The sequence below is a fragment of the Puntigrus tetrazona genome, chromosome 21 (assembly GCF_018831695.1).
Source record: "Puntigrus tetrazona isolate hp1 chromosome 21, ASM1883169v1, whole genome shotgun sequence".
Lineage (NCBI taxonomy): Eukaryota > Metazoa > Chordata > Actinopteri > Cypriniformes > Cyprinidae > Puntigrus > Puntigrus tetrazona.
The window spans coordinates 1943347-1957725 of NC_056719.1; the positions used below are offsets into that span (position 1 = coordinate 1943347).

The 14379-nt window shown below is 37.7% G+C and overlaps 3 protein-coding genes across 4 annotated transcripts; 1 reads left to right on the forward strand and 2 right to left on the reverse strand.

Annotated features, from left to right (window-relative positions):
• Window positions 1-502: 502 nt before the first annotated feature.
• Window positions 503-10764, reverse strand: clic3 (chloride intracellular channel 3). Of its 2 annotated transcripts, none has more exons than XM_043221807.1 (6): window positions 9905-10764; window positions 2932-3041; window positions 1940-2065; window positions 1651-1757; window positions 1305-1480; window positions 503-1160 (listed from the first exon to the last, which is right to left on the reverse strand). In XM_043221807.1, exons 1-6 carry the CDS (start codon window positions 9905-9907, stop codon window positions 996-998), a joined length of 687 nt encoding a protein of 228 aa, XP_043077742.1. In that variant the 5' UTR covers window positions 9908-10764; the 3' UTR covers window positions 503-995. The 2 variants fall into 2 exon arrangements, with proteins under 2 accessions (XP_043077742.1, XP_043077741.1); XM_043221806.1 differs by lacking the exon at window positions 9905-10764 and adding an exon at window positions 3402-3670.
• LOC122326700 (fucosyltransferase 7 (alpha (1,3) fucosyltransferase)) lies at window positions 6390-9880 on the forward strand. Its single transcript, XM_043221805.1, has 2 exons — window positions 6390-7277; window positions 8159-9880. The coding sequence occupies exon 2, from the start codon at window positions 8166-8168 to the stop codon at window positions 9228-9230; it is 1065 nt and encodes a 354-aa protein (XP_043077740.1). The 5' UTR covers window positions 6390-7277; window positions 8159-8165; the 3' UTR covers window positions 9231-9880.
• An 81-nt stretch (window positions 10765-10845) lies between the features above and the next one.
• On the reverse strand, window positions 10846-14078 carry pou5f3 (POU domain, class 5, transcription factor 3). The gene is made up of 5 exons (XM_043220923.1): window positions 12726-14078; window positions 12522-12633; window positions 12310-12440; window positions 11616-11780; window positions 10846-11522 (listed from the first exon to the last, which is right to left on the reverse strand). The coding sequence occupies exons 1-5, from the start codon at window positions 13470-13472 to the stop codon at window positions 11259-11261; spliced, it is 1419 nt and encodes a 472-aa protein (XP_043076858.1). The 5' UTR covers window positions 13473-14078; the 3' UTR covers window positions 10846-11258.
• Window positions 14079-14379: the final 301 nt, after the last annotated feature.

Here is a 14379-nt window from a genome sequence, read left to right on the forward strand (position 1 = left end):
TATATATATATGTATATGTATATACATATATATATGTATATATATATATATGTATATATATATATATATATATATATATATATATATATATATATATATATATATATATATATATATATACATATATATATACATATATATATATATATACATATATACATATATATATATATATATATATATATACATACATATATATATATATATATATATATATATATATATATATACATATATATATATATATATATATATATATATATATACATACATATATATATATATATATATATATATATATATATATATATATATATATATATATATATATATATATATATATATATAAAACGTGCCAGACCATTATGTAAACATTACTATGTTATGTACTGTAATAACCTACATATTTTGTATTGTTGATTGTAGGAAGTGTTTAGACAATTCAGTGTACATCTGTGTTTCTCTAAGTTCTCTTAGCTCGACCAAATGCAATAAAGTAGTGTACCATACTTTCTTAATTTTATTTGTTTGCAGGCAGTTTTACACATTCTGGACTTTTTACATCCTTTGACATCAATAACATCATTATAAGATGAACATCGCCTGGTCTAGTGCTGTGTCTTCTTTTTTCTCATGGGGTAGAATTTCAGACCAATTGCACGTCTCATTTCACACGGCCGTTACAAACACCATTCACAGACGTTTCTAAATGAGCGGCTATCAAACAAAAGTAATCCATCAAAACCACAGACAAAAGTGACACACATTTAAATACTAAAAATGGCAGGAACAAACAAGGCAGGCATGTGGTATTCACAATCGTGGTTTTTAAATGACGAATGAAAACAACCTCCACCCATAGCATACTCTGTTTAACAAAATTCCCATTAAGAAAACATCTATAATAAGGCAGTTGTGGGGTACGCAGACAAAAAAAACAACAACTTTACAATAAATTCCACGCAATCTTTGTCCTCCTCCTTTGAAGTCCAGTTTTACTTGTTGAGATATTTGGCCACTGAATGGTAGGCAAGCAGAATCTCCTTGTCTTTGGGGCAGGTAAGGTGGAACACATCCTCCTTGTATGCTTTGTCCAAATACTTTGTGAGGCCTTTTAGCTCTTTAGGGATCTCAAAACCACGGTACTTCTTGCAAACCACCTGTAAAGTCAACAAAGCTTTTAAATCTACAAGCGAGGTGAAGTTTAATGATCATAGAGAAGATTTCACTTAATTCCACTTATGCTAGGTAGCGGCTGTGTTATATAAGCACTACCGTATAAATCTAAAATAGGAAAAAAGGACCTTGACAATGTGCAGTTTGGGAAGCAGGTTGCAGTCAGCAAGGGAAAGCGCATTTCCGTCCAGGTAATGTCTTGTGGATTGCAATGAATCTGGATTCTGGTCCAGTTCATGAGGAAGAGGAGTCAACAGGTACTGATCCAGCTTCATCAAACTCTTTAGAAATTTCTTCTCCAGCACTGAAAGATATGCATTAACCATACCGTTAACAAATGCAAATTGATACTCAAATCTGTCTATATGTATATGAGTATATACCAATTAGAGCAACAATCTTTACAAAAATGCTTTAGAGGTAAAAGCCTCCATACGTTTCACTGCAGAAATACGTTTAGAGGGTGACCCTTACTGTCATTGAGCCCAGGATTGGGATTTTTGATGTATGCTGAGAATTTGTGAAAGATGTCATCTCCTGCCATGTTAGACTCCTTATAGCGGCAGCATAACTTGGGATACCTGTAATAAAAAACGGTGCAAAAAGGTTTACTGGGTTATGCTGATATCATTTCTGAAGTTGAAACAGGTTAAATTTATAACATTTTGGCATTCGTTAGAAACAGTAACATACATATTCCTTTTAGGAAATCTCATTTCAGAAACAAAGTACTTGGTCTGGTGCTATATGAATGCATACTCACTGTGGGGGAGCAAGGGTCTCTTCCAGATACTCTTCAATTTTGTTGGTGTCAGTACGGACCTCTCCATTATAGATGAGGAAAGGGGGCTGAGAACCTGGAGCCAAATCCTTTAGTACCTCTGGAGCCCTAGAAATAAAGAAAACTTTTAGACTAGTGGATGTGCTGCTAAGCCATACATTGTAGTGTTTTTGTACCTTCCTGCAATTCAAGTAGTTCAAGTGAATTCTATTTACACCAGGTGAACATAGCAGCATTTTTGATATGCTATTTACACTAAGTTAAGATATATATATAGCATAAGTGCCATTTAGTCATATTTAAACTTTCTGCTATTTATACTACTTATTGCAAGTGGAAATTGTCTGCACCTCCATATTGAATACATTATAAAACAGAATGCAATTTACTGAAATTTTAATTCAAATGATTAAACAGATGCCTTATTGGCAAACTAAAAAGCCCTCCCTTACACCTCCCCTAACCCCACCCAATATTTTAATTTTAACATTCTGATTATTTCCTTAATTTTTATTGAAAATAAATGCTTTTCTGATGTGATTTGAAATGTAAAAAGTTTGCTTCACGCAGTAACAAATTATTTTTTTACTACAGTGAATTCAACTTACTTAACTAAAGTGGATTCCAACGTGGAAAAAAATACACACAACTACATAGAGTTCTTTTAAGGTGCACCCCTCAAAAATAACTAAATATAGCCATTGTGGTCAGAATATGCCCGGAGAATACTATTTTCCTCAGATATTGTTTATAGCTCACAAGTTCACAACTTTTTATCCTAAGTTTTTCTTTTTTCTAAAGGTTCTTTATAGAAATTAAGAGATTACTTGTTTTCTTATGTAGTTTTTGTTATGTACTAAATTTACACCCATTTAATTTTGTTGTCCACAAGATATTAAAGAGGATTCATTGTGACTTTTCTTTCCTAAGCGAGGGAACCTGAGAAGAAGTGTTATCCTGATGGCATCTCTCACCTCTTCATGTCCACGGTGGTGAGGGTGAAGTTGACCCCCTTCAGCCAGAGGATCATGAAGAGCCGCTGACAAAACGGGCAGTTGCCAACACTTTCACCATCGTCGCTTGCCTGAAGGCAACATTCAGTTAGTAAATTTTAATTATTTAATGTAGAAGCAGAAACATGGAACTACTTCCTGACAAAAAAAAAAAAAAATCTAACAACACTGACAACAAATCAAACAACATGTTTTAGAGATCTAATCATTAGTACTAAATTCAGAAAAACCAGTTCGAGGCCACCGATGTTGTTGTTTTTAAAGATTATGTCATAAGAATGACTGGAAGTACAAACATTTTGAGAAAAGGTTAGATTTGCAGGAGCCGAACATTTACGCGCCGTAGCTTTAAGAAAACAAGTTAAGCTTAACAACAACAACAACAACAACACTTGGACTATTTGATACTATTCGACCGTTTAAGCGCTGACCTTGACAAATAGCTCAATCTTTGTCGCTTCAGCCATTTCTGGTCCTCCTCTACCTCCTTCTCTTTTTTTGCGGTGTCTCAGATGCCCAGGTTCTGTCTCGGGATCAGGTCGGTTTAAATCGATCCGCCTCAGAGCCTTCTTAGAAACCACTTCACCTCACGTGTTCTCGCTTGGATGCGTCTGTCTCCTGCTTTGACCTTTGAAGAATCAAGTTGTACCGATGGTACTAAAAGCAGCACCTTTCCTTCGTCTCCCAACCGCAGTTTCTACCGTTTCCCTTTGAGAACCCAAACTCCCACCACACCCCATTGGTCTCGAGTGTTCGGAATACCAGCCCACTGGCTGAACCTGTCCAACCTGTATCTTCCCTCATTCTCTGCGGCTTTAGTCATAGAAAGTTGCTCTCCAAACTGCTATGTTCTGTCCTACTCCCATGATTCTCCACTGCTAGCACAGGCACACAGTCGCTTTACCCAGGTTTACCCAAAAATAATAATTCTGTTATCACTTTCGCACCGCCGTGTTGTTTCAAACGCATGCGATTTTGTTTTTTCCGTCCATAGATCACAGAAGGAGATGTTTGACAGTATGTTCACGCTGCACTTTTTCCATTCAAAAATGAAAATTTTGCTAAACATAATGAGTGAATAAATATTTTAATAAGATTAGCTTCATGCATATTCTGTGCTTTAACAGGTATGGCTATTTGGTTAAAATTTAGTGCCACTTGAAACAATACTTTTAATTCCTGTATTTTTGAAAATTGTTGAAGAACCTTTTGACCCTTTTGACCCTTGACCTGCATTTTTGTTTGATGGTAAAGATAGTGAAAAAAGGGTCGAGAGAGAGTGATTTACTACAGGTATGAGGTGTGACGTAAATTCTGGCATTTAGCCGTGTATGACAAATCAGTCATTTAAAGATTTATTGTTTTAATTTGTATAATATGCTGTAACCACACCAACATTTTGTTGTTTTCACAGAAGAAACATGGGAACTGTTTAAAAAAATGTTAGACACACTGTAAACCAACGTCCCTGAATTATAGCAATATTATGATTTATGCACTAATCTGTGAAACCCTGCCGAATTTAAATATGTGAGCCTGGACCATTAAACCAGACTTAAATCGCTGGGGTATATTTGTAGAAAAATCATTAGGAAACTAAGTGAATATCATGTTACATAAATATATTTCGTAATTAATCTACTGTAAATATATCAAGCCTTCATTTTCTTATTAGTAATATGCATTGCTTAATTTGGACAACTTTAAAGGTGATTTTATCAATATTTAGATTTTTTTGCACCCTCTGATTCCAGATTTTCAAATTATTATATCTCAGCCAAACACTGCCATACCCTAACAATACATTACACATCAATCAAAGCTTATTTATTCAGCTTTCAGGTGATATATAAAATCATATATATCTCATTTTCAAAAAAATTTGTAATCCATATGGTGAAGGGCTAAAAGCCCTATTCTCTTATTGTTAGCTGAAAGACTCATCGGAGAAACTAAAATACATGATTTAAAAAAAAGTTACTACTTGTTAACACAGAGAACAACTGAACTGAATCACCACAAAGCTTTTGTGTTTTGAGTCATGTCACTATTAGTAATGAAATTATAGCAACGTCAGCCGAACCAGTTTTGATCTGGAAAAATATGATATCAACTCTTGTAAAATCACCAGGGTAATTATAAATACCAAAACACTATAATCATACCATCACATTAAAACTAAAATGGCAGCTTAGTGTCAGCCATCACCGTCTTTAAAAAAAGGACAAAATATTCAGAAAATAATTTTAATTAACATCTTGAGTTTAAGCTTTTTAAAGCATTTTTCGAAACAGTCTTAATGTTCTCTAAACACATACAAGTGACTGCTGGAACGTCATAACTACCCAAAACATTAAATTCATGCTTCAAAATGTAGTTATTTTGATAATGACTAGGCCAATGTCAGCAACATAAAAAGTGTTTTTGTCAAAATTACACTAGTCGAAATGCTTTTAAAAACTTTTTAAAGCATGTTAATATTTGTATATTCACCGAGAAAATCCAATACTGCTATATAATAAATTCAAAATAATTGAAAAAGTCAATACTGTAGTGTTCGCAAACATTTTTATCTATATACAGTACATTTGTGTTGTACAACTGTATAATGTAAAGTGAAAACCCATGGTCGCTTATTAATTATTAAAGGCTCTGTTGTCTTCCCCTAACACCACCTACAACACACATCCTTAGATATCTTCCTATTGCTCTTCCACAACAAACAACTGTGAATTTTCAGTTTACATCTACAGATAAATGTACTGTACGAATGTACATGTATGTATGCTGTGCTTATTTTAGACAATTGCATTTAATCATTAGCACACAATTGTCAGAACACGTGCAATTTGTTTGCCTAAATCAATTTAAAAAAAAAAAAAAAGAAAATCTGATAGGAAGAAAATAACTATAATATATTATAATTTTACAGCAGCACTGAGATTTAAACAAAATATCTTACCTCAAAAGCATTTTTGTTTTTTTGAATGAATATACGCTAATCAGGTGATGAGAGTTCAAGGGTCATTTTCGGGAAGAAAAATAAAAACACTGCCATCTAGTGTAAGGTTTGTGTAATGTAGCTCTGAGGCACTTGAGGCAATAAAATATTTAAATACTCACCATAGAGTAGTTCCAAATCTATATAAATTTCTTTTTTTGCGGCCGAACATAAAGGAGGATAGTTTGATTTGGGTCACCATTGACTTTCATAACAGAGGAGAAAATATATATATAAGAATGGATTACTTAAAATTCTGAGGTCACCTCAAAACAACAGAAAAACTAAATGAAAACATGACTTTCTTCTGGTGAGCAAACATTAAAATATTTTGAAGAATATTTTAGGCCATGTAACAACAGTGGGGTCAAAAACAACATTTCAAATGCATTTTATTAGAATTATTCAAAAAATCTTTTTTCATGTTTTAACTCAGGCCATGAACATAAGTAATGAGGATGACTAAATGACGGCAATACTGCAATACAGCATTAATCAACCACCTTTACCAGAAAAAGCATGTTGATATCAGCTGATATTTTTAGTAGGTCTGTGATGCAGTGCTGGGCCTGTAGTTTAAAGCAAAAACGTTTATTTAAGGTTCTAAAAAAAGTGAATTTAGATTGTTTCAAAGAAGCTGCCCAACGGTGATTCTTACATTTCTTACTTTTTGGAATATTTCTATACGTTTTTTTCTTATGGGTAATTAAACATTAAGGTTTGCAACAGTCACTTTTCGCTTCTCTATTTAAATGAAAACACAGGCCGCAAAAAAAAGACAGGATAAACGTGCGAGCGTGAGGCGCAGAGTTTCGCAAGTGCTCACTTCCTCCTCCTGTAGTGTCCTCAGCGCAGAGAAACCACAACCACACAGACACTGATACACGCACTGATACACAAAGAATCGTGCCATGCTCGTTCTGCTCTTTTACACACCGTTTGTAGTAAAATCAATGTCAGGCTTGTTTAAAGGACATTAAAAGCCCTGTGAGCTAGTGAACATGAAGCAGGCTTATATTAGAAGGTGTGTTGCTTTGAAAGCCATTATATCGCGTTCTATGTTGTTTTTGAGGAAATAGGCATGTGTCAAAGCTGCTTTAATGATCAAGGGGCGATGCAAAATGGGTGGGGAAGACATGAAATTTGAGCGATCTTAACAGGAAGCTCTTGTTTCCTACAAGAGTCACTTAGTAAATCTTTCCATCATTTAGTGACAGGACAGGTCTCCACCTATCCTCCACCACATCTTCTTGAGGGACTCGACAGCTGCGGTCTTCTCCACAAGACACGTTCCTTAAAAACAAAGGTAAGAACTTGGCTTTTAATGTACTTCTGTTTTTCTTCTGCAATTTAATACACACATTTGTCTTTTATGTTTTCCTTTCTTTTACATTCCTGAAATACAAAGCACCATCTTAGTATATGTTGTCTGAGCAAAATAGCTTGTTTAGTTTCACTCTCTCTATATGTATATATTTATATAATGTTTACTTTACAATACAATACTTTCAGTTGCAGTCAGTTATTATTAGGTTTTATTAGGCTACTATCACTGTAGACTTTGTCTGTGTGAATGTAGTTGATTTAAAACATTCTGTTAAAAAATCACTAAACCAACATTTTCATTATAAAGTAAAACAAACTTTTAATTTAAATTTTAATTAATTATAATAAACAAAAGTTCTAATCTGATAGTTAGATATAAAAGCGAAATATACAATCTGCAGAAGCATACACTACTAAATCTTAAAACTAAAATTCAAACGCAAACTGAATATTAAAATAAATTCTGTTTCAAAATATAAATACTGTAATAGTTTATAAAGCATGGAAAAATAACAGTGATTCAAAAGTAACTTCGGTTCAATTTGTTTTTGTGCACAGGTACCACATTTGGCATTTAGCAAAAAAAAAAAGAAAGAAGAAATAAAATGGCTATTTCCTGAAGCGTTAATTCTACCAGCATTTGCATAGAATAACAATTTCTTAACTGAAAATAGAAAGCGAGATTCTGGTTGAGTGAAGAGACACTCCCTCTGCTGGTCACTTCACTTGTCATTCACAGGAAGGAAGAAAATGACATGGATACTGACTTTGACAAAACCACAAGTTGCAGGCTTAGAGCTTGCATGAAACATTAAAAAAAAAACAGCAAACTAATGCCCACTTCTGCTTCTTCTTCCACAGCACGCATATGGGCTGCAGCATAAGATGTATAGCAAAGTGGAGGAAAAGGCATCTGCAAGCCTTAAAGACTGTCCTTGTTTTATTGCTGACCGTTAGCATTAGCATTAGCTGGTTGCTGGTTGATAAACAACATCTCAATGGCAGCACTGAGTCGCTCCCAAACAATATTACCATCCTGTTGTGGCACTGGCCATATGGTACCCAGTACAGCCTTGAAGGGGACGTGTGTCTGAGGGACTATAACATCTCCGGATGTATCCTGGTGGACAATCGCACTCTCTATGAGAGCGCCGATCTAGTGGTTTTTCATCACTTTGAGCTAAGGGTGCACAATCAGCACCTTCCAGTCGATATTCATCGGCCTGCCAAGCAGAAGTGGGTATGGCTTTCTTTAGAAGCGCCACAAAACAACGGCAACTTGTCACCATACAACACCCTTTTCAACCTCACCATGTCATATCACCCTCAAGCCGACATTACCGTGCCGTACGGGAAACTGTTACAGAAGAAACCAGATTTCGATGTTGTTATACCAGAAAACAAGAGTTACGAAGCCTGCTGGGTGGTGAGCAACTACCAAAAACGGCACAAAAGGAGCGACGTGTACCAAGAGCTAAAGAAGAACCTCAAAGTGCAACTCTACGGCCTCGCCGCCACAAAACCTCTACCGAAGGAGGCGCTGCTTCCAACGATTTCACGCTGTTATTTCTACCTGGCCTTTGAAAACACGCAGTCTCCACATTATATCACCGAGAAGCTCTGGAGGAACTCTTTCCAGGCTGGGACCGTGCCTGTGGTGCTGGGACCGTCCCGAAGAGACTATGAAGCCGTGGTGCCTCCGAACTCCTTCATCCACGTAGATGACTTTAAATCTATTAAGGCCCTGGCTGAGTATTTGAGAGGCGTAATTAAAGATCCGAAAAGGTATAATGAGTATTTTACCTGGAGACAAGACTATGTGGTTAAATTATATACAGACTGGAGAGAGAGACTGTGCAATATCTGTCCCATATACGGACGATTTCCGACTCAAAAGGTTTACGAGGATTTGAGTGTGTGGACAAAATGGTAACGTAACGGGCGGCGGGCGTTCACACAGAACTGCTTTAATAAATCTCTCAAGAATCAGGGAAGATACATGTCCTAATTTCGCTGAGTTCAATGTGTTCCCAGAACAACATTTTTATTTTGTCTTATGGGTTCGGGATCGGGATAAGTCTGTATTTTTGGACAGTTATGTTGACCCAGGGAAGACGCTGAACGTTTAATTTCTTTCAACTTGAACGATGCATTTGCACCGAAAAAGATGCAAGACACGTGTGTAGATGAAAGACATTTGTCTAGAGCGCGTTCACGCAGGAAAAAATTATTAAAATGCTACATGATAGAATAAAAAAGATGCAGGGTGGTAAAAAAAGAAAAAAATGCAAGGTCCTATATAAGTTTTATTAACATTATATTAACTTGAGACATCAAAGGTGTCCGTTAAAGGGGAAGTGATGGTCTACATGGAACTGAAAAACATAACGGAAAGCAAAAAACGCACACACAAACAAGCAATAGGGTAGTGGGGTGCCGGGTCTAGAGTATACCGTTTGAAAGTTGCCTTTTTGCAAATGCGAATGAAAAAACGGGCAAAATAGCACGCTTAATGTACAAAAACTGCAAAAACAGTACAGCGAAAAGCAAAAGCGCACGCCACATGATGTGGACTGTGAAACGGAAAAAAACAAAAGGTCAACTTACCATTTTTAGAAAGCAGGGCAGTAGAATGCAAAAACACGTTCTAGGCGACTAGCTGTTCACTGTGAATGTTTAAGTTTAAACATTTGAACTTAAATTTGGTACATTTTTAGTCATGCAGAATGAGCATGAGCACAAATGGCACATGTGCTAATCTAATGCGTCCAGTGGAACTCAAACACGTTCTGTGTGAATAGTCTGCAAGCACTTTAAAAGGTTGTGAGGTGCGGTATTCATTCGAAGTCATACTGACAGCATCAAAAACACTTTCATGCATAAATACAACATGTTCACGTGCACTTTCTGCTCTGTTTATATGCTGCTGGGGCTATGGTACCAAACGAAAACCACAATGTGCAAACCTTGCTTTTTCGTCCATCAGCACGCTTGTATATCCTGTGCAACAAAGATTGTGTGTTTGCGAGTAAACCAGCATGCGTGTGTGGGGAAATGCAAATAAAACTAAACACCCATATCAACCATTTTCTCTGCAATGCATGCGTTTAGACTGAACATGATCAAAGCTTTGAACACAGAACTTCATCTGTAAAAAAACAAAACCTGAAACAAGTAGTGACTGTTAATGGAACCATTTTAATTGCTACCCAATGATATTGTATGTGTTGAGCACAGTTTCAATAAATTATCAAATATGGCTTTCATTTACACTGCATAGGGATGAGCATGCATGATAAAACACCAAAAAGATAAGGCACATGACCTCCATGGAGAGGCCTTATTTTCTTTTTTTAAACTGGCAGCAAATTTCATCTAAATCACCCTGATAAGATATTACACCTAGAATTATTTTCAATTGGAGATGGGAGAGTGCAAGATTTTAGAGAAAAAGAACAATGACTAATGTCCTTTGTAAACCATTTAAAAAAAAAAAAAGGGGGCTCCTCCAAATTGTAGTAAAGAAAGAAAGAAAAAAAAAAAAAAAAAAAAAAAGAATCCATCTCATTAAAAAACAATTACACTCAAAGAGTTTGCTGCCAGTTCACACAGAAAAAAAAGTGGAGAAAAACTAGAGTATGGAGACAAATACGGAAATATACTTTGGGAATCATCAAAATATTGAACGATAAGACAAATATGTACATTAAAAATTGATACAGGAGCAAAAAATGTAATAAAAACCACTATTAAAAAAAATCATCTGAACCTATGACTTCATGTGCAAACGCATTAGTTGAACAAGGCACCCATTATACATTGATCCATCAGGTTGCTGGTGTGCAATCAGAGTGTCCCAAGGCACATATGGAAAGAACCAAATAAACAGATGCAATGTTTACATAAAAATAAATCATGACCGATCTGATCCATAGCTTTGCTCGGAGCATTTCTATCAAATTTAGCTGGTGAGGTGACCCACCAGTCCAGGGTGCAGGGCATTTTTGAAGACCTCCGGTCGGTGGAGGGATGGCATGTACAGGGCAGGGGCTCCTCCGGGATGGGCTGGTCCAGGATAGCCTTGCCCTGGGAGGGCTGTGCCACCCATGTGGGGTGGAGGTGGTGGACTCTGCTCGTAATACTGCGCTTCAGCGCATTCGTCGTCGAAGGGCAATGCTAGACGTTTTCCCTTTTGTCTGCGGTTGCAGAACCACACACGTACTACCTAAATTAAAAAAAAAAAAAAAAAAAAAAAAAAAGAAGGAAACCGTTTAGATTAAATAAATATGATGGAGCCAAAACCTTGAGGCACGCTTACATCTCTCTCCAGGCCTAGGTCATCAGATATGTGTGTGATCTCCAGTGTGTTGGGTTTGGGGCACTTCACAAAGTATGACTCCAGAGCAGAACGGACTGTGCCTTCCAAACTGGTCCTCCTCTTTCTTTTTCTTGTGTCGACAAACACCCGTTCGATTTTGTACATCTGGAAAATATGAAAAAAAAATAAAGAGGTAGATGAGAAACTTGTTCTTGTTTGAAATAAGATTTGATAAACTAAACATCAAGCATGTGACATTTTAAGCTTACATATTTGACTGTTCAAACGATTAGTATTAAACATAGCAAAAACAACAGGTTTTACAGGCCATCAGTAGTTTGATATTTTATTGTAGTGCTACAACAGTACTGCAATGCTAACCATGTCAGGTTTAACAGCTGTAGGCATTTGTAAGAAAAGTAATCAAACCAGTCACGTCAAGTAATTACATTACTTGTTACATTTTAACTAGGGTTAACTTGTCATTTTGTAGCACATTACATTTCTAACTTTCCCAACACTGGTGAAGGGAGTAATAAATGTAGCACGGCATAAACTGAAACTGTTTCAAATGTCAATTTTCACAAAAATAAGGCTACCTAGCATGATTAGAAACCAGTCATGTCCGAGTAAACAAGTAAACAAGCGACTGAGGTAAAATCAAGTTTAACGACAGGGGTCGTAGTGTACTTACATCCTGAGGGTTTTCTGAATTCTCGGCCTCATTCAACCACCTCTGGAGAAGCGGCTTGAGTTTGCACATATTCTTGAAACTAAGCTGGAGAGCCTCAAAGCGGCAGATAGTCGTCTGACTGAACATTTTGCCTAGACACAAACACTTCAGTTAGCACGAAACGGTTTCTTCACGCGTAAATTGCACACAGCGGTTAGACGCCTCAAACTCACCGTAGAGGTTTCCCAGCGCGAGCCCCACGTCTGCCTGCGTGAAGCCCAGGGTGATGCGCTTGTGTTTGAGCTCTTTGGCAAACTGCTCCAAGTCTTCTGTAGTCAGATTCTCCTAAAAAAAACCAAAACGTAAATAGGAATGTTAGTTATATCAAAAACGAAAGATTTGAACTGAACTTTGATTAAAAAGGTCAAAAACCTCACCTCCTCCTCAGAATCGCTGCACCCTCCACTGGAGGAGCCGCTGCTCCTGGCTGCGCTTTGCGTCTGACCCGAAGAGAGGTTCTGCACGGAGCCTCCGTTGAAAAAACCCGGGCTTCCGAAACCATTCCCGGGCGGAGATGGAGACATCGATGGGGATGATGCGGACGGGGTCGGGGGGGCCTGAGAAATATTAGCGGGGGCCGTAATGTGTGACAGTCCGGGCCAAAACGAGGGGTTCCAGGGTGTGTAATAATTCACCCCGGTGGGTACTGATGATGTCCCGGGCGTAAGATTATATTGTGCCGTCGGCTTGTTTTCGTCACTTGTGTATTCATCAACATCCTTTTCGGTTTTTACTTCAGCCGGAATCTTGATTTGTTCCCTGGTTTCAGCGATAGGCGGGCTGATGTTCGCCGGCTGGGCGGCCGCCGTCGCTCCCGCGACCTGACCGGTGAACTCGGGCGCAGCAAACGGGTACCAGTGTTTGGGTTGCGCAAAATCACCACCTTGCAGGTCGCTCGTTTTAAAATCGCCGGGAAACGGGAAGAAGGTCTGGTGCGTCGCAGGGCCGATTCCGTTAAAATGGGCTTTGTTAAAAAGCAGGCTCGGATCCTGAAGCATGCCGTGCGCGAACTGCAAAGACGCACCGCCGAGTCCATCCAGGCCCGGCGCTTGAGGATACATGGCCCTGTTGACCTCGTAGGGTCTGCAGTCCGCTCCTGTCGGGCTCTGTGATCTATCCGTCATCTTCGCACCCAAAAAAAGCTGTAGATTTCAAGCGAGAAAGCGTTGAGGCTGTTGGTTTGATCGTCAATAAACGGCCATCAGTAGCTCCATGCCAGGATGTTTTGTAAATACCAGATTTTGTAAACCAAAGTAGATTTCGAAGCCTCAAACCGCGCGTCCCAACATCAGCCTGTGTGGAAATGCGCGCAGTCCTTTTGTGACGGCCATCAATTAGGCCTTCGGAAGAGTCTAGAAACTCACCAACACCAACTCTTCCCAATCTCAATTCTGATCCTGTCCCCCACAGGTTTTCCTAATCAATCGGAGTTGGAGGCTGGGGTCTTGACCATCTCCTCTCCTATTGGTCGCCTCAGACAATAAGCCACAGCTGACGGTGAATTTGTGAATGAACTTGGTTTTCTCATTGGGCGAAGACGCGCTTGGGAATGTGAGGTGTATCTGTGTATATTTGCATTTTCCAAAAGTACACAAATCACGCATTTAATAATAAAAAAATCATACGACGAAACGCACGATAAGCCGATCCCGCTTTATCTTACGCACGTGGAGTATTTGCAATGCAAATAGCACCGTTTATTCGTGTTTGTATTAATATTCATGCCACATTAAGTAAACCGTGTTTCAGTAATATGCACTTAATGAGCTTTCTTGATATTGAAATTCTCGAGAGTCGTGGGAAAAAATCCAGTTCACAGTGCACGAATTGTAAATACAGTTTTTAAAGTTTTTTTTATACGTGCTTAAAAATGCGATTTCATTCAGATTTTCATTTCATTTTCAATATAAAAAAATGCAAACAAACTGTACAATCGGTAAAATTGCATCCACGTGTATTTTCGCCGTTCTGTTTGGCCAAGAGCGACAAATAAAAGGTGAAATGTTTGTCTGTTGCTGATAAGCAATTGGA